We start from the raw sequence: 19847 nt of genomic DNA, 5'->3' as shown, positions 1-19847 counted from the left end.
AGGAGACGGTTTGAGGCAGTGGAGATGTCATGTCTAAGGGCAATGTGTGGTGTAAATATTATGCAGAAAATTCGGAGTGTGGAAATTAGGAAAAGGTGTGGAGTTAATAAAAGTATTAGTCAGAGGGCAGAAGAGGGGTTGTTGACGTGGTTTGGTCATTTAGAGAGAATGGATCAAAGTAGAATGACATGGAAAGCATATAAATCTGTAGAGGAAGGAAGGCGGGGTAAGGGTCGTCCTTGAAAGGGTTGCGTGAGCGTGTTAGATAGGAGTGAATGGAGACGAATGGTACTTGGGACCTGACGATCTGTTGGAGTGTGAGCAGGGTAATATTTAGTGAAGGGATTCAGGGAAACCGGTTATTTTCATATAGTCGGACTTGAGTCCTGGAAAAGGGAAGTACAATGCCTGCACTTTAAAGGAGGGGTTTGGGATATTGGCAGTTTGGAGGGATATGTTGTGTATCTTTATACGTATTTGCTTCTAAACTGTTGTATTCTGAGCACCTCTGCAAAAACAGTGATAATGTGTGAGTGTGGTGAAAGTGTTGAATGATGATGAAAGTATTTTCTTTTTGGTGATTTTCTTTCTTTTTTGGGTCACCCTGCCTCGGTGGGAGACGGCCGACTTGTTGAAAAATTTATCAGCGCATTCATGAACAGTGGCAAAAACCTAACATTACTGCTGCTTTGTGCTCAATTTCAAGCTGTTTTCAATCCTGGAACCAATCAAAATCATCTCTATTTCTGTAACATATCTTCTATTCTATCAAATGAGACCAAGAAACTGAGAATACAAACATAAATATATGAAAATAAACTACAAATTCGCTATTTTAAACAAAAAATATGGTCAGAGTTTTTTTTCATTATGCACTGTGTGCTGCAAGATTTTTTTATATGGTATACACTTATCACACAAACCCATTCTCTCATATCCAGGTCCAAATTTACCACTCACAGCTTATCTGAATAAGCTGAACTCATGGCATGGTACTACAACACTGACAGTGACCTCAAAGCAGTAATACTATGGCAGTCAGCAAAAGGATTAACTGAGGTAAGGCACTCAAAAAAGCAGAAAGACTTCCACCATCACTCATTCAATTACCGTTTTGACAGAAGAAATACATTAGTTCACATGACCCCCCAAAATGCAGCATCCCATACCTCCTTCAGAGTGCAGGCACTGTACTTCCCACCTCCAGGACTCAAATCCAGCTAACTGGTTTCCCCAAATCCCTTCATAAACATTACCTTGCTCACACTCAAATAGTATGTCAAGTCAAAATCCTATTTGCTTTTCAGGTCACCCTGCCATGGGGGTAAACTGCTGCAGTGTTAAAAAAAATATAAAGTATATACAGGTATTATGCTTATTTATAAAAAACTGTACATTATACAGAAATTTTAACAAGCCAGCCAATTCCCACTAAGGCAGGGTGGCCCAAAAGGACAAACAAAAGTTTCTCCTTTTAAATTTAGTAATATATACAGAAGGGGTTACTAGCTCCTTGTTCCTGGCATTTTGGTTATCTCTTACAGCAATTATTCCTAGGTCTTTTACTTGTTCCCCATGCTCTATGAGATGGTCTGTGGGTGTTCTGTATTGAATCTCCACCAAGACATATATTACTGGGTGTAACAGTTCTTAAGCTCTCCGATGCCTTTTCTGGCACTGTTCTGAAGATCACTGAGGCAGAGTGCCCTAAAAAGAAAAATGAAAGTTTCTTTTTAACTTTAGTAATGTATACAGGAGAAAGGGTTACTAGCCCCTTGCTCCTGGCATGTTAGTTGCCTCTTACGACATGCATGACTTACTGAGGAAGAAATGATACCAGTTGATGAGATTTATTTAAAACAATTACTCGTTCTGTATACACATCTACAGGGTATATCTAGTTATGAAATGACCCAAGAGTTATAAATGAGTCAGGAAGAAATTCTGAAAACACTGGATATGTTGTCTTCAGTTGGCAGAAGAAAAATAGGATATGATAACCACATTTAAGATTATAAAAGAACATGAAAAAATTGACAAAGAAAACTTCCTAACTCAGAGATATTATGGATATTATGGAACAAGCTGGCATATAGCCAACAGGATTGAGCGAGACAAATGCAAAGCCCAATAAGCTTTCCTCTGCATTTATGTCAACTGCAATTGAAAGGATACTACAGTACAAAGTTTTTCCCTCACAAACAATGAATGAACATAGAAATGCTATATAAGAGAAGGCAGTAAATGCTACAATTGGAAACTTTTGTAAAGTACATTCAATATTGAAGAATACAGATCTGCTATTGTAGCTACACAAACCAACATACTCCTCAGCAACCCAGCTTATGCCTATACACCTCATACTCCTTTTTTTTTTTTTTCCAACACGTCGGCCATCTCCCACCAAGGCAGGGTATCCCAAAAAAGAAAAACGCTCTCACCATCATTCACACAGAATCTCATACTCCTACCTACAAGAAATAACTCTTACATACCCAAACAACTTGTACACCCCTATAACTCACTCTCACATTCCTCCATATAATCCGCACACTAAAAATTCTTTCCTACACTTTCCCAATACGTTTACACTTTAATACACAGTACAAATAAGAGAGTACTCACTTCTTCACTGCAGAAGATTAAAAGAGAGAAAGGAAGGGAACAACTTGGATATTTATTCCTACCACTGTTTCTCTCGTAAGATATGCAAGTACATATAACTGGCAGGAGATATTTTGGGATATCAGGATATTCTGCTTGATCATTTGAACACTGAAATATACATACTTTTTTTTAATCCACATTATTCAAATATTACACTAAAAAATATAAATGATTTGCACATAAGAGGAATTCTCACACCTTCTGCATCATCACCATGAAGACTGTAGCTGAGAAGTGTTATAGTATCCATCATATGGGATATGAGCTCTGCACCAACAGAGAAATTTGTGATAGGTGCCAAAAGTTGTTCTTGTAAGGCTTCTGCACGATTCCCAGGTATATGCTTGATACTGTTGCTTAACACTTTTAATACTTGTAGAAGAGTGTATGATCCTACCTGAGAAAAAATTAAAATTCATGGGTAAAATTGGATATAGTTTTGATGAGTGAAACTTGATTAGAATAAGACGATGACAGTAATTACGTAGTGTGTTCCCTTTTCGCAAAAAAAAAAAAAGACACATTCCTGAAACTCATTTAAAATTTAAGTATTTATAACTCGAAAACCTACCTAGTAGTATAGGCTAGTAAGCCTGCCTGCTGCAGTGTTCCTCCATTCATATTTTCCATAGACACTCATATAAGGGGTTTCTCAATGTACAAACAATTAGCACTAGAACAACAAAAAGACAAACCAACACCTAAAAAAAAAAAATTCAGTGTCAGTGTCATTCAATTGCTGAGTGGTGACATCAAAATTCAGACAACTCTCCAGATTATAACATACACACCCTTCTCTCAGAGTGCAGGCACTGTACCTCCTACCTTTGGGACTACGTCCAGCTAACTGGTTTACCAGAGTCCCTTTCATAAATATCCCTTTGTTCAAATAATACATCAAGTCATAAAGCCCACTTACCTCCACTCACTACAAGCTCACACATGCCTATGGGATGTCAACATAGCACTCAAAACCTCCTTTATCCATCACACACTAACCTTTCCATAGAGGCTCCTTATCCCTCCCTTCTTTCACACCAGATTTATAAATCTTATTTAGTCACCTTATTTAGCTCCATCCTCTCTAAATGGCTAAACCACCTCAAAAGCCCCTTCTCAGCTCTCTGAATGATACTCTTGTGCCTAACTCACTAGGACTTTGCCTGGCATGGGCGAGCTCTACCACACTGATGCACCATATACCTAATAAATCTGGAAAAATAAACATAGAAGCAGTATAATGTGATCCTTTACTGACAACATTTTGCACACACAGTGGGCTTTATCAAGTTACAAACAGATTTACCTGGGTGAAAGGTACGTGATTATAGTATATAGGATGGAGTCAGGTGGAGAATGCTGGGCAGGTTTGATCTGAGCCTGCATGTAACAATTTAGATCTGTTTGTGACTTCATAAAAGTCCACTGTGTGGGCAAAACGTTGTCAATAAAGGATGACATTATACTGCTTCTGAGTTTATTTTTCCATTGTGTGAGGTTAATCATAAAATTGATGAAGGAAAAAAGGCGAGTGGTGTGTTAAGGTATATGTGGAGACAAAAAACGCTATCTATGGAGGCAAAGAAGGGAATGTATGAAAGTATAGTAGTACCAACACTCTTATATGAGTGAAGCTTGGGTTGTAAATGCTGCAGCGAGGAGGCGGTAGGAGGCAGTGGAGATGTCCTGTCTAAGGGCAATGTGTGGTGTAAATATTATGCAGAAAATTCAGTGTGGAAATTAGGAGAAGGTGTTGAGCTAATAAAAGTATTAACCCTTTGACTGTTGCAAGCCCCTTTCTGAAACTGTCATTCTATGTCACAAAATTTTTGGAAAAAAAAAAAAAAATTACTTTTTCTTATGAAATGATACAGAATCTTTTCCCGATGGTAATGACACCAAAAGTACAAAATTTGGTCAAAATCTCACAGAATTATGCTCCCGCGAAGTTAGCGGTCTCGTCAGCATATACGCATCGGCTATTTCGCCGACTTTGAGCCCTGTTTTTGGCCAATGCCATTGTTCCAGTTGACCAAACTCAGCTATTTCTTTAGAACTCCATTTTTTCTATCAGTTGAGTACAAGAAACTGCCCATTTACCAATTTGAACTACCCAATAAAGTGGTCAGAAATTGGCAATTTGGCCAATTTCATGCAAATTAAAAAAGATGCCAATTTCAAAATAGGGTCCAGAATAAACAATGTAAACATTCTTGGCACTAAAATAACATATCCTCTGTTCCTTAGTCATATCTCTTATATTGCTATTGCTTTCTATTTTGATTTTTTATTCATACAAAAAATACAAAATTTACTGTTATGCAGACCACTGCATGGTATAAATAATATCAGTGCACTAGTGAAAGAATATTAGATTCCCCAGCTGATGTGTATTGGACGTGTGGTGTGATTTGCTTACTCCTGAACATTGGTAAAAATCAAACATTTCTGCTACTTTGAGCTCAATTTCAAGGTCGTTTTCATTGTGAAACTAATCAAAATCATCTCTGTTTCTGTAATATGTTTTCCATTTTATCGTGTGAGACCATGAAAACTAGAATACAACAATAAATACTATATAAAAATACACCTCAGAGTCGGTGTTTTAATCCAAAAAAACGGTCAGTTTTTTTTTCTCATTATGCACTGCGTGCTGCAGGATTTTTTTTATGTGGTCCACACTGACCACACAGACCCATTCTCTCGCATGTGGGCTTACCATCTTTCTCCTGCTTGATTTGAAGCCGCTCTTAATACATCCGAAACACTGGCTCGTAAGACGTATATATACGACCAAAACAGTCAAAGGGTTAATCAGAGGGCTGAAGAGGGGTTGTTGAGGTGGTTTGGTCATTTAGAGAGAATAGATCAAAGTAGAATGACATGGAGAGCATATAAATCTGTAGGGAAAGGAAGGCTTTGTAACTGTGAGTTCATTATCTTTGTACCTAGTTCAGCTATCAAAACTTTGGGGCCCAGTCCCTGGACCCATTATGTACCACTGTAATCTGTAAATACCTTTGTAGCTTGTCATGATTGTGACTAGACCTACCTGGAGTTCATTACCTTTGTAAATTGTGAGTTCATTACCTTTGTAAATTGTGAATTCATTACCTCTGTAACTTGCTCAGCTAACAAAACTTTGAGGCCCAGTCCCTGGACCCATTATGTACCTCTGTAATCTTTTGACTACCGCCCACAGGATGGGTATGGGGTGCATAATAAACATATTAAACTAAAAAAAGGAAGGCGGGGTAGGAGTCGTTCTCGAAAAGGTTGGAGGGAGGGGGTAAAGGTTTTGTGGGCGATGGAAATGGGAAGTACAATGCCTGCACTTTAAAGGAGGGGTTTGAGATATTGGTAGTTTAGAGGAATGTGTTGTGTATCTTTATACATATATATTTCTAAACTGTTGTATTCTGAGCACCTCTGCAAAAACAGTGATTATGTGTGAGTGAGGTGAAAGTGTTGAATGATGATGAAAGTATTTTCTTTTTGGGGATTTTCTTTCTTTTTGGGTCACCTTGCCTTAGTGGGAGACGGATGACTTGTTAAAAAAAAAAAATTATACCATTTATTTCTACCTAATAAATCTAAGGCTCACCTCCAAAAATAATTATTACACCAGATACTACAACCCATTCTGCATAATAGCTACACCACACACTGCCTCAAACATACCATCCTTACTGCCTCCAGCTTCCTCCTTGCTGCAATGCTTAAAGCCCATGCTGAACACCCATATAAAAGTGTTAATAATTATCAAAATAAATAAAAAAGAAAAAAGAAAATAAATAAAAGTAGAGCAAGTTGATTATGTTTTAAGAAACACAAGTGCATGCAGAACCATGAGAGAAAAAACATTTACCTAATTTTTCTAGTCATCTGTAATATTTTAGTAATAATCAATACTAAATTGTACTTGCCTCTGAATTGACTTGACAGTGTTCTTCAAAGTAGTCCACAGCAAAAGTAGCATCCTTCACAGTGACATAATTTGAAATCAGTGCCAGCAATGTCCATGCCTCCTCATTATATTCCTTGCCAATGTGAGATCGTGCTACAGTTATTATCTGAGGCCTGAACAAAAGGAAAAATAAACTCCTTCAAATATCACAAATATTTTATTAGAGACATCCTTAAGAATGGTTTACACAAAATCTTTTCTAAATAATGACCAGGTCTAAAAAAAAAAAAAAAAGACCTTCTTTTCCACTTTTTCAGTCTATTCACCTGCCTTTCCAATCATCTCCTCCCATTCCAAGTGGAAAAGAATAATATCAGTAATTTTTTTTTAGGATACTTAGAGGATCTGTAACTCCAATTAACTATTAGCATAATAAGACAAACGAATGATAGTACAGTGGACCCCCGCATAACGATATTAATCCGTTCCTGAGAGCTCATTGTTATGCGAAATTATCGTTATGCGAATGAATTTTCCCCATAAGAAATAATGGAAATCAAATTAATCCGTGCAAGACACCCAAAAGTATGAAAAAAAATTTTTTACCACATGAAATATACATTTTCCTACACACAAAGAGAAGGATACATGCACAATAGTAGAGTAGTACATGCACAATATATATTGGGCATGTACTACTCTACTAAATGAAGAATAAATGACACTTACCTTTATTGAAGATGCAGCAATGACTGATGAGACACTGTGTCCTGGGAGTGCCTTTTCCTCCTGAGTACTGTAGGTCCTGTTTGGTATTTTCTTCCAGAACAGGCCTTATCACACTGTATATGCCACTACGATTCTTAAATCTCTCAAACCAACCTTTGCTGGCTTTAAATTCACCAATATGAGCACTAGTTCCAGGCGTTTTTCCCTGTTCACCTGGGTGTTAGTCGACTGGTGTGGGTTGCATCCTGGGAGACAAGATTAAGGACCCCAATGGAAATAAGTTAGACAGTCTTCGATGACAATGACTTTTTTGGGTTATCCTGGGTGACTAACCCTCTGGGGTTAATTGTTTCTTGGTATTCTCAATAAGCCACACCAACAACGGTACTACAGCAGCAGCAGCGGCAGCAGCTGACAGTGCTACAGCAGCAGCAGACGATGCTACAGCAGCAGCAGACGGTACTACAGCAGCAGCAGACGGTACTACAGCAGCAGCAGCAGCTGACGGTGGTACAGCAGCAGCTGACAGTGCTACAGCAGCAGCTGACAGTGCAGCAGCAGCAGCAGCTGACAGTGCTACAGCAGCAGCAGACGATGCTACAGCAGCAGCAGACGGTACTACAGCAGCAGCAGCAGCTGACGGTGGTACAGCAGCAGCAGCAGCTGACGGTGCTACAGCAGCAGCAGCAGCAGCTGACAGTGCTGCAGCAGCAGCAGCTGACAGTGCTACAGCAGCAGCAGACAATGCTACAGCAGCAGCAGACGATGCTACAGCAGCAGCAGACGGTACTACAGCAGCAGCAGCAGCAGCAGACGGTACTACAGCAGCAGCAGCAGCTGACGGTGGTACAGCAGCAGCAGCAGCAGCTGACGGTGCTACAGCAGCAGCAGCAGCAGCTGACGGTGCTACAGCAGCAGCTGACAGTGCTACAGCAGCAGCAGCAGCTGACAGTGCTACAGCAGCAGCAGACGGTACTACAGCAGCAGCAGCAGACGGTACTACAGAAGCAGCAGCAGCTGACGGTGGTACAGCAGCAGCTGACAGTGCTACAGCAGCAGCAGCAGCAGCAGTTGACCATGGTACCACAGTATTTCGATAATATTTCTCACCCTTTTTACCACAGGGTTGGCACTAGAAGCTTTCTTGGGGCCCATGGTCACTTATTTTGCAGATAAAATCACCAAAAACGCTGTAATAATACGAAATGTTACGATTGTATGCTTGGATGTTACCGCGGAGGTTGGCTTGTAAACAATGCCACCGGCGGAACATGAGAGGCTGGCTCAGGCCGCACATTAGACGCGTCTCGGACGAATAGTGTTGAGCGGGTTTTTTAGCGGTATGCTAGGCAAAATCTTAGCGATAAAATGTATCGGTATGCGGATTTAACGTTATGTGATGCCAACGGTATGCGGGGGTCCACTGTACTGTATTTATGCAAAATATGTAACCCAAGTTCTAGGTACTTAGTAGGGTGGTAGACAGCAACTGCCCAGGGAGGTACTACCGTCCTGCCATGTGAGTGTAAAACGAAAGCCTGTAATTGTTTTACATGATGATAGGATTGCTGGTGTCTTTTTTTCTGTCTCATAAACATGCAAGATTTCAGGTGTGTGCTACTACTTCTACTTACACTTAGGTCACACTACACGTGCATGTACAAGCGAATATACACACACCCCTCTCTGGGTTTTCTTCTACTTTCTTACTAGTTCTTGTTCTTGCTTATTTCCTCTTATCTCCACGGGGAAGTGGAACAGAATTCTTTCTCAGTAAGCCATGTGTCATCAGAGGCAACTGAAAATGCTGGGAGCGAGGGGCAAGTAACCCCTTCTCCTGTATATACAGTGGACCCCCGGTTAACGATTTTAATCCGTGCAAGAGGGCTCATCGTTATGCGAAATAATCGTTATGCGAATGAATTTTCCCCATAAGAAATAATGGAAATAAAATTAATCCGTGCAAGACGCCCAAAAGTATGAAAAAAAATTTTTTTTACCACATGAAATGTTAATTTTAATACACACAAACTGAAAAAGGCATGCACAATTAAATGACACTTACTTTTATTGAAGATCTGGTGATGATTGATGGGATGGGAGGAGGGGAGAGAGTGTGTTAGTGTTTAGAAGGGGAATCCCCTTCCATTAGGACTTGAGGTAGTAAGTCCTTTTCTGGGGTTACTTCCCTTCTTCTTTTAATGCCACTAGGGCCAGCTTCAGAGTCACTGGACTTCTTTCGCACAAGATATCTGTCCATAGTGGCCTGTACCTCTCGTTCCTTTATGACTTGCCTAAAGTGTTTCACAACATTGTCAGTGTAATAATCACCAGCACGGCTTGCAATAGCTGTGTGAGGGTGATTTTCATCCATGAAGGTTTGCACTTCAAGCCACTTAGCACAGATTTCCTTTATCTTTGTAGTAGGCAACTTCAATTTCTCTCTCCCCTCCTCTGAACCAGTTTCCTCAGGTCTGGCCTCTTGCTCTTGAAGTTGATCTATCAGCTCATCAGTGGTTAGTTCTTCATTGTCCTCCTCCACCAACTCTTCCACATCCTCCCCACTAACCTCCAACCCCAAGGACTTTCCCAATGCCACAATGGATTCCTCAACTGGCACAGGATTCTCAGGGTTAGCCTCAAACCCTTCAAAATCCCTTTTGTCTACACATTCTGGCCACAGTTTCTTCCAAGCAGAGTTCAAGGTCCTCTTTGTCACTTCCTCCCAAGCCTTACCTATAAGGTTTACACAATTGAGGATATTAAAGTGATCTCTCCAAAACTCTCTTAGAGTCAGTTGAGTTTCTGAGGTCATTACAAAGCACCTTTCAAACAGAGCTTTTGTGTACAGTTTCTTGAAGTTGGAAATAACCTGCTGGTCCATGGGCTGCAGGAGAGGAGTGGTATTAGGAGGCAAAAACTTCACCTTAATGAAGCTCATGTCCCCATAAAGTCGCTCTGCCACGTCTGTAGGATGACCAGGGGCATTGTCTAACACCAGGAGGCACTTAAGTTCTAATTTCTTTTCAGTTAGGTAATTTTTCACATTGGGGGCAAATGCATGGTGTAACCAGTTATAGAAAAATTCCCTAGTGACCCATGCCTTACTGTTTGCCCTCCACAGCACACACAAATTATCCTTGAGGACATTCTTTTGCCTGAACGCTCTGGGAGTTTCAGAGTGATACACTAATAAAGGCTTCACTTTGCAATCACCAGTAGCATTGGCACACATCAACAAAGTAAGCCTGTCTTTCATAGGCTTATGTCCTGGGAGTGCCTTTTCCTCCTGAGTAATGTAGGTCCTGCTTGGCATTTTCTTCCAGAACAGGCCTGTTTCATCACAATTAAACACTTGTTCAGGTTTCAGTCCTTCAGTTTCTATGTACTCCTTGAATTCCTGCACATATTTTTCAGCCGCTTTGTGGTCCGAACTGGCAGCCTCACCATGCCTTATCACACTATGGATGCCACTACGCTTCTTAAATCTCTCAAACCAACCTTTGCTGGCCTTAAATTCACTCACATCATCACTAGTTGCAGGCATTTTTTTAATTAAATCCTCATGCAACTTCCTAGCCTTTTCACATATGATCGCTTGAGAGACGCTATCTCCTGCTATCTGTTTTTCATTTATCCACACCAATAAGAGTCTCTCAACATCTTCCATCAATTGCGATCTTTGTTTCGAAAACACAGTTGAACCTTTGGCAAGAACAGCTTCCTTGATTGTCTTTCTGGTGCCCACAATAGTAGCGATGGTTGATTGGGGTTTCTTGTACAGCTTGACTAGGTCGGCTATACGCACTCCACTTTCATACTTATCAATTATCTCTTTCTTCATCTCTATAGTAATTCTTACCCTTTGAGGTGTAGGGTTGGCACTAGAAGCTTTCTTGGGGCCCATGGTCACTTATTTTCCAGAAACAGCACCGAAAATACTGTAATAATACGAAATATTCCGAGTGTATGCTTGGATGTTACCGCGGAGGCTGGCTGGTAAACAATGGGACGGAGCGGCACATGTGAGGCTGGCTGAGGGCACATTGGACGCGTCTCGGACGAAAATCGGTATGCGGGTTTTTAATCGGTATGCGCGGCAAAAATTTTGCGATAAAAGTAATCGTTATGCGGAAAAATCGCTATGCGATGCCATCGTTATGCGGGGGTCCACTGTATTACTAAATCTAAAAAGAGAAATTTTTGTTTTACTTTTTGGGCCAACCTGCTTCAGTGGGATATGGCCGGTTTGTTGAAAGAATTAGATATACTCTAAGTGTTTCTTCTTTTTTGGGCCACCCTGCCTAGGTGGGAAATGGCCAGCATGCCAAAAAAAAAAAAATTTAATCTAAGATTTGAATCTACACACGTTTTAGTAAAATGTGCTGTAAATTCTTACCTTAAATAAACTGATTTGGACCAAACATGTAGAGCTTTCTTAAAGAACTTGTGGTAGCTATGTTTTGTGATGACACTAAGTATCCGCCAAGGAAGTTTGTTCTCAGGTGTGTCTGACTGAGGATGCCCATGAACCATTAAGCAGTTAAACAGCAGCTGATGAAGAACCTGTTACAATCATACAAGTACATTAATATAACTATGTATGCAGTACATAAGAATTTGAAGCAGGATTTTGTTTATATGTTTAATGTGAAAATGATTTTGTGAGTAGAGAAAAAATATATAGATATTTGCAATTTCTGGGCTATGAAGCATTTAGGTGCAGTGCTCAAGGAAATTCATTTTTTAAACAGCATCACATAATACCTATCTCAAACAAAACAAAAGTAACTCAATCATTGCTATCCCCATCTTCCAATAAATAACATACCTTGCTCATTCATAAAGAATGCATTTAACCCTTTCAGGGTCCGTCCCGTAGATCTACGGCTTTACGTTCAGGGTCCAAACCGTAGATCTACGCCATGAGCTCAGCTCACTCTGATAAACTGGGAATGGTACATTTGGGCCTAGATATGAGAGAATACATCTATGTGGTAAGTGTGCACCACATAAAACAGATCCTGCAGCACACTGTGTATAATGAGAGAAAAAAAATGAAATCATGATTTTTCGATTAAAACAGCAACTTTGCAGTGTTTTTTCGTATGTTTTTTATAATTGTATTTGCGATTTCTTGGTCTCATTTGATAGAATGGAAGACATATTACAGAAATAGAGATGATTTTGATTGGTTTTAGCACTGGAAATGGCTTGAAACTGAGCTCAAAGTAGCAGAAATGTTAAATTTTTGCCGATATTCAAGAGTAAACAAACGACCTCACACGTCTAATACACGTCAGCTGGTGGGTCTAATATACATTCACAAATATGGTGATGATATTTATACAATTATTACAGTATTGCATAACAGTAAATCTTCTATTTTTTGGTGTGAATAAAAATTCATTATGTGAATAAAAAATCAAAATGGAATTTATTTGTAAAGCCTCAAAACATAACTAATGAATAGAGGAAATGTTAGTTTAGTGCCAGGAATGCCTACATTGTTCATTCTGGACCCTATTTTGAAATTGGAATATTTTAAACTTTGTGTTAAATTGGCCAAATTAACAATTTCCGATCACTTTATTTTGTAGTTGAAACAGTTGACTTGGCGATTTCTTGTGCTCAATCGATAGAATAGAAGTAATACTAGTGAAATAGCTAAGAATTTGGTTGATTGGAATAATGTAATTGGCCTAAAATGGGAGTCAAAGTCGGCAAAATCGCCGATTCGTAAATATCGCTGACACATCAAAATTCGCGAGAGCATAATTTCGTCAATTTTCCATCAAATTTCGTACTTTTTGTTTTATTACCTTCACAAAAAGATTCTCTACGATTTCATAAGAAAAAATAACAAATTTTTTTTTTTGAAAATTCTTGGACACTGGTGCGTGACTCCAGATTTGGGCCTTGGACCCTGAAAGGGTTAAAGATCTAGACCTCCTGCCTCTCTTCCCTCTAATAAGCAAACACATTAACCCATTCACTGGACGTCGCGTAAAGCTACATCATTGAAGCCAGGGATCCCTCGCCTAATACTATGTCATTAGCTCAGCTCACACAGATAAGCTGTGAATGGTAAATTTTGACCTAAATATGAGAGAATATGTATGCAGAGTATAAAAAAAAATCCTGCTCCACATTGCGCAATACGAGATTGAAAAAAATCTCTGGCTGTGTAAACAACTTAAAATAGCGACTTTTGGGTGTTTTCTCAGGTTTTTATTGTTGTATTGGCTGTTTCTTGTATCATTTTATAGAATGGAAGACATACTACTGAAATAAATATGATTTTGATTGATTTCAGGACCAGAAATACCTTGAAATCGAAATCAAAGTAGCAGAAATATTTTATTTCACTGATATTCCTGATGTTATGGGCTTTTAATAGGCCAAACTGAATTACTGTAACAGTGTAAACCCTAACCAATCATTGCTAGTTACATTTTATTATCCAAGAAATAGAGTAAAGCTTCTATTTTTGTGATTAACCCCATGACTGTTACAACCCCAAATCCTGAAAAGTCTCCTGGTGTCAAAAAAATTTTAAAAAGAAAAAGAAAAAAAAAATCTTATGAAATGATAGAGAATCTATTCCCGATGATAATGACACCAAAAGAATGAAATTTGATGGAAAACTTATGGAATTACACTCTCACAAAGTTAGCGACCTCCGCGATATTTACGAATCTGCGATTTCGCCCATTTTGAGCCCTATTTTCGGCTAATTCCATTGTTCCAGTAGACAAAGTATATATACGTCAAACATGGTGGCTCGTAAGACATATATATACGACCGAAACAGTCAAAGGGTTAAGAATTTAAAATGGAAGGTAAGTGTAATATAGAAGAGGCCTGGGGACATGATTAATGAACAGAGGAAATTTTTTAGTGTCAGGAATATGTACATAACTTATTTTGGACTCTCTTAACCCTCTGACTGTTCTGGTCGTATATATGTCTTAAGAGCCACCGTTTTTGACGTACATATACTCATAAATTCTAGTGGCTTCAAATCAAGCAGGAGAAAGCTGGTAGGCCCACATATGAGAGAATGGGTCTGTGTGGTCAGTGTGCACTATATAAAAAAAATCCTGCAGCACGCAGTGCATGAGAAAAAAAACTCCGACCGTTTTTTTTCAATTAAAATGCCGACTTTGTGGTCTATTTTCGTAGTATTTATGGTTGTATTCTTGTTTTCTTCGTCTCATTTGATAGAATGGAAAACATATTATAGAAATAGAGGTGATTTTGATTGGTTTTACTATGAAAAGAACCTTGAAATGGAGCACAAAGTAGAGGAAATGTTTGATTTTTGCTGATGTTCAAAAGTAAACAAATGATGTCATTTTCCAATAAATGTCCAAGTAGCCTCTAATATGCAGTCATGAATGAGTTGACATTATTTATACAATTACAATATTGCAGTACTCTCCATAACAGTAAATCTTCTATTTTTTGTTTGAATAAAAATTCAACATAGAAAGCAAGAGTAATATCAGAGGAGCCTGGAAACATGACTGATGAACAAAGAAAATGTTATTTTAGAGCCAGGAATGTCTGCATTGTTCATTCTGGACCCTATTTTGAAATTGTCATATTTTTTAATTTTCGTGAAATTGGCCAAATTGCAAATTTCTGACCATGTTATTGGGTAGTTGAAATCGGTAAATTGGCAGTTCTCAATTGTACTCAATTGATAGAAAAAACAGAGTTATAAAGAAATAGCTATGAGTTTGGTCGACTGGAACAATGGAATTAGCCGAAAATAGGGCTCAAAGTGGGCGAAATCGTCGATTTGTCCATATCGCCGAAGTCACTAACTTTGCAAGAGCATAATTCCATCAGTTTGCCATCAAATTTCTTTCTTTTGGTGTCAATACAATCGGGAACAGATTCTCTATCATTTCATAAGAATTTTTTTTTTTTTTTTTTTTTTGGAAATTTTTCGACACCATGAGACACCTCAGGATTTGGGGTTGCGACAGTCAAGGTGTTAATTGGTATTTTTTAATTTAGTATAAAATTGGCCAAATTACCACCCTCTGTACACCGCAAACAACAGTTGAAATAGTTGAATGGGTGGTTTCTTGTGTTCAATTAATAAAAGGACGGCATACTAATGAAATAACTAAGAATTTGGTCAAAAGGAATTGGCTTAGAATAGGACTCAAAGTTGGCGAAACTGCCAATGCACAAACTGTGCTGAGATCGCTAAATTTATGCCTGTGTAATTCTGCAAGTTTTCTATCAAATTTCATACTTACTGGTGTTATTATCTTTAGAGAAAGATTCTCCACCATTTCAGGTTTCTTTTTTTAAAGTGGACACTGAGAGAAATATTAATTTCAGCGGTCTGAACAGTTAAAGGGTTAATGCCATGATACTTTATTTGTGTTTCTCAATTACGGGCATTAGATCATGACCAAAAATGCAGGCATCTCTAATATATCTCTTTGGCCTTTATGCAAGATTAACATAAAGCTTGCAGTGGGATATAAATAATAAATGGAAAATGGCAATGACATGCACATTTCACCAAGCTTTTACAATACAGTGGACCCCCGCTTAACGATCACCTCCCAATGCGACCAATTATGTAAGTGTATTTATGTAAGTGCGTTTGTACGTGCATGTTTGGGGGTCTGAAATGGACTAATCTACTTCACAATATTCCTTATGGGAACAAATTCGGTCAGTACTGGCACCTGAACATACTTCTGGAATGAAAAAATATCGTTAACCGGGGGTCCACTGTATTTGAAATGGCAAAGAAGTAAAGAACTTGTAGATACTGTACATTTACTGTGTCATCCAACTACGTACTGTGAGGGAAAAGTTCAATAGATAGGAGTAGCGAGGGAGTATATAGTAACAATAGTTTCATTGCCGGCTACTTGTTAAGGTAGGGTAAGTCCAGTTCCCGCTATTCCCCCCCTTTTCCCCCTCCCCGAAAGTGATAGTTTGATTGCCGGCTGCTTGTTAAGGTAGGGTCAGTCTAGCTCCCGCTATCCCTTCCCCTCCCTTCTCCCCCCCCCCACGAAAGGTGACGTGTGGGGCTCCGGTCAAACAGTAAATCACTCGACTCACAGCTCCCAACACTACTCTTGAAAGGACAGAGAGGGTCACCTGCTAATCAACGAGTAGAAATTGAAGGAGGCGGACTAACGTTCTGAGGCGTCCCAATTTCTGATCCACTTACCTGTTTGTGTATGCAAGTAGCAGGATATAACCCCTCATCATTGCAGTGGAAAAAAACCTGCTTTCCTGTCATCTGGACGGATTATTGACGGCTAGAAAATCTGTGAAGAACGAGCCGGTGGGTTGTCATCAACACCAGTGACTCCCCCCCCATCATCGGCAACGGCTACGATTTCAACAACACGCAGTCTCACCAACACCAGACACCCAAGTTTTATATATATATATTAGCATTGAATTCAGATATCATTTATATTTTTCATTTTTCATTTTCTTTAAGGTAGGATTAATATTTCATATTTAAGTGTTTATTATTTAGAAAATATAAAATATAAAAGTGTTTATGTTTGTAAGTTTTTGTTCTTTTTCTATTCATTAATTTTTCTGAGGAGGAGCCAGCCTTGGTAATACTGTCTGAAGTTGTTACAGGGCTGAGTAAGCCTTCACAAGTTGCGACCTTGCCAGGATCAACTCGACTGAATCAAGATTCAACTCCATCTCGAATCTACCATTGGAACTTCAATGCCGCATACCACAGACTGTTACCACCAGTCATGAGTAATCATTCTCTATGGTAGGACTACAGTACAGGTATTTAAAAGATTTGGTGATTGTTAGTCTCAATTTATTGTTCGAGCTTGAAACACTTTGGAGGATTAGACTCTAGGGACCCGAGATTTTCCAGTGACAATTTGTTTCATTGAGCTCTTTATTATATCAAGGGAACTGTCGTAGAACACTCTTGATTTGTTGGTGAGAAGATTGGATGGTCAAGTGACCCATTCTACTTACCGTTTGCTCGGAGCCGGCATAGAACCCTTCGTTTTCATTAATACATATTGTTTAATTGAAGCAGGGATCGAGCCCTCTGGTTTATTTACAGTTTGAGCGGAGCAGGAATTGAACCCTCTGTTTTCTTTAATACCCGTTCATTTCCCCTGATAATTTAAGTTATTCTTGCAAGTATGGAGGAATACCAGTTTTGGATGAATTCTGGAAGTTAGGAATAACAGGGAAAAATTTAGAATCTTTCATTAGTGCTAAGATCCAGGAAAGACTTGAAAGAGAGAGAATTGAGAGAGAAGAAAGACAATTAGAAAGGGAAAGAGAAGAAGAAAACGGAGAGAGAGAGAATCGAAAGAGAAGAGAAAAAGGAGTGTGAAAGACTTGATCGTGAGGAGAGAGCTAGAGTACGTGAAGAACAAGTTAAATTAAGAGAACTTGAGGAAAGAGCAAAGGATAGAGAACGTGAGGAAAAAGCTAGAGAACGTGAGGAAAAAGCTAGAGAACGTGAGGAAAAAGCTAGAGAACGTGAAGAAAAAGCTAGAGAACTCAAGTTAATAGAGAGAGAAAAGGATCGCGAGCTCGAAAAAGCTCGCCTTGAATTAGAGAATAAAAAGTTAACTCTTACACAACAATTAGAGGAAGGAGTAATTGAACATCATGCAGCTAGTGCACATATTCCAACACCTAATTTACCTCCCTTCACAGAGGGTGAAGACATTACTTCATACATTATCAGGTTTGAAAATGCCGCTACCCTCTGTGAATGGCCTGCTGACACCTGGGCTACCAGGTTAGGAATGTTATTTTCTGGTACAGCTTTGAATATCTATGCAACTTTGTCGCAGGATATCATATGTAATTATAAGCTACTGAAGAAGGCAATCCCTAAAGCATATCAAAAAACCACATATTCTTACAGGAAAGATTTCAGGTATGCCACCTTACAGCCTGGCCAAAACTTTCAGCAGTTACAAGTAACACTCTTTCGTTTGTTCGACTTTTGGATAGAGAGTTCAGGAATTGATCACAGTTATTGAATCTCTTAGAGACTTCATGGTTACTGACCAGTTCCTGACAGCTCTTCCTCACCAGATACGAACATTCATCAGAGAACGTAACCTGATTAAAGCTGAGGAAGTTGCTGAGGCTGCTGACCTGTATGCTGAGGCTCACAATTCCTATAAAGACCTAAAGGGATCGAACCCTAAGGGCAAGGGTTCATCAGACCTTAAGAAATCAAAACCTCTAGTGGAAAGTAAAATGACTTCTTTTATTCCTGTTTGTCATTTGTGTGGTGTTAAGGGACATAAACGTCCAGATTGTCCTTCTAAGAAGGTCCAAAAAGTTGGAAGATGTTTTAAAGACTGTAATGACCAAGCACCCTTCTGTTCAGGAACAGTTAATGGACTTAATGTATCTACCATTTTACGAGACACTGGATGCACATGTATAGTCATTTCTGATAAGCTGTTCCCTAATCTTAAAGAAACTCATTCCTCTGCTATACTTTCAGACTACTTGGGCCGTACGGACACTTTTCCTACCATCCGTTGTTACATTAGGTCTAAATGGTTCACAGGTTGGTCTGAAGCCGTACTAGCTCCCATCACTTCTTGCTCCGTACTAATAGGTAATGTAAAAGGTGCCATTCTTCCTTCTGAGGTTGACCTTTCATCACCAAAGGTGGACATAAGCTTTTCAGATCCTCTTCCTGTAGAGTCAGAGAAGTCCCTCGAAAGTTCAGATGAGACAATGTCTCGCGAGATTCATGTGGGATTAAAAACCAGTGATGCTACTCTTGAAAGCGAGGTAGTAGGATCACCGGTTCACTTGTTAGATGAAAGTGAAGATATCACCTCCGATACCATAAATGTCTTGACTAGGGCTCAGACCAAAGCCCAGGCTTCTCCTACTATCCATCCTTTGATTTTCCCTGACTTTAAGCATTTAGATATATCGAAGGACTCCTTTGTCAATTTACAACGTAATTGCCCTTCTCTTCAGAATTGCCATAATGCCGCTAAACAAAATCAAGTTATCCAAAGGAAAAACTTTTCATATAAATTTGAATATATAAAAGGTATCTTGTACAAGTCAGTATTCAAATTAAATTCAGATGAGATAGACTATTCCATCTTAGTTGTTCCAAGTCAATGCAGAGAGACTGTTCTTAAAATGGCTCATGACCTGCCAGTGGCCGGACATTTCTCGCATCATAAAACCTTAAATAAAATTAGGGAAACCTATTTTTGGCCAAAAATGTCCTCAGATGTCACTACCTATTGTAGATCGTGTAAAGTCTGCCAACTGTCATCCTCCCGAGGTACCAGGCGAGTACCTATAGTCAAAATGTCAGTATTTACGGTACCCTTTGAAAGAGTAGCTATTGACATCGTTGGTCCTTTATCTCCACTTTCATCTGGGGGACATAGATATATATAAACATTAGTTGATTATGCTTCGAGTTTCCCTGAAGCCGTTCCCTTAAAGACGATAACTACTACAGAGGTGGCTGAAGCCCTTTTGTCCATCTTCTCCAGAGTGGGCA

General features: G+C 39.2%; 1 protein-coding gene across 1 annotated transcript in view; it reads right to left on the bottom strand.

Annotated features, from left to right (window-relative positions):
• Positions 1 to 19847, bottom strand: part of Cap-D3 (Chromosome associated protein D3) — a 114816-nt gene that overhangs the window by 82958 nt on the left and 12011 nt on the right. Inside the window, exons 3-5 of the mRNA XM_070084089.1 lie at positions 11703 to 11869; positions 6590 to 6747; positions 2866 to 3060 (exon numbers count right to left, since the gene is read on the bottom strand). Coding sequence (XP_069940190.1) covers positions 2866 to 3060; positions 6590 to 6747; positions 11703 to 11869 — 520 coding nt within the window. The remainder of the gene's footprint in view (positions 1 to 2865; positions 3061 to 6589; positions 6748 to 11702; positions 11870 to 19847) is intronic.

Source organism: Cherax quadricarinatus, chromosome 11, assembly GCF_038502225.1.
Source record: "Cherax quadricarinatus isolate ZL_2023a chromosome 11, ASM3850222v1, whole genome shotgun sequence".
Lineage (NCBI taxonomy): Eukaryota > Metazoa > Arthropoda > Malacostraca > Decapoda > Parastacidae > Cherax > Cherax quadricarinatus.
Note: the sequence above shows the minus strand (reverse complement) of the source record. Positions and strands in the feature narration are given on the sequence as shown.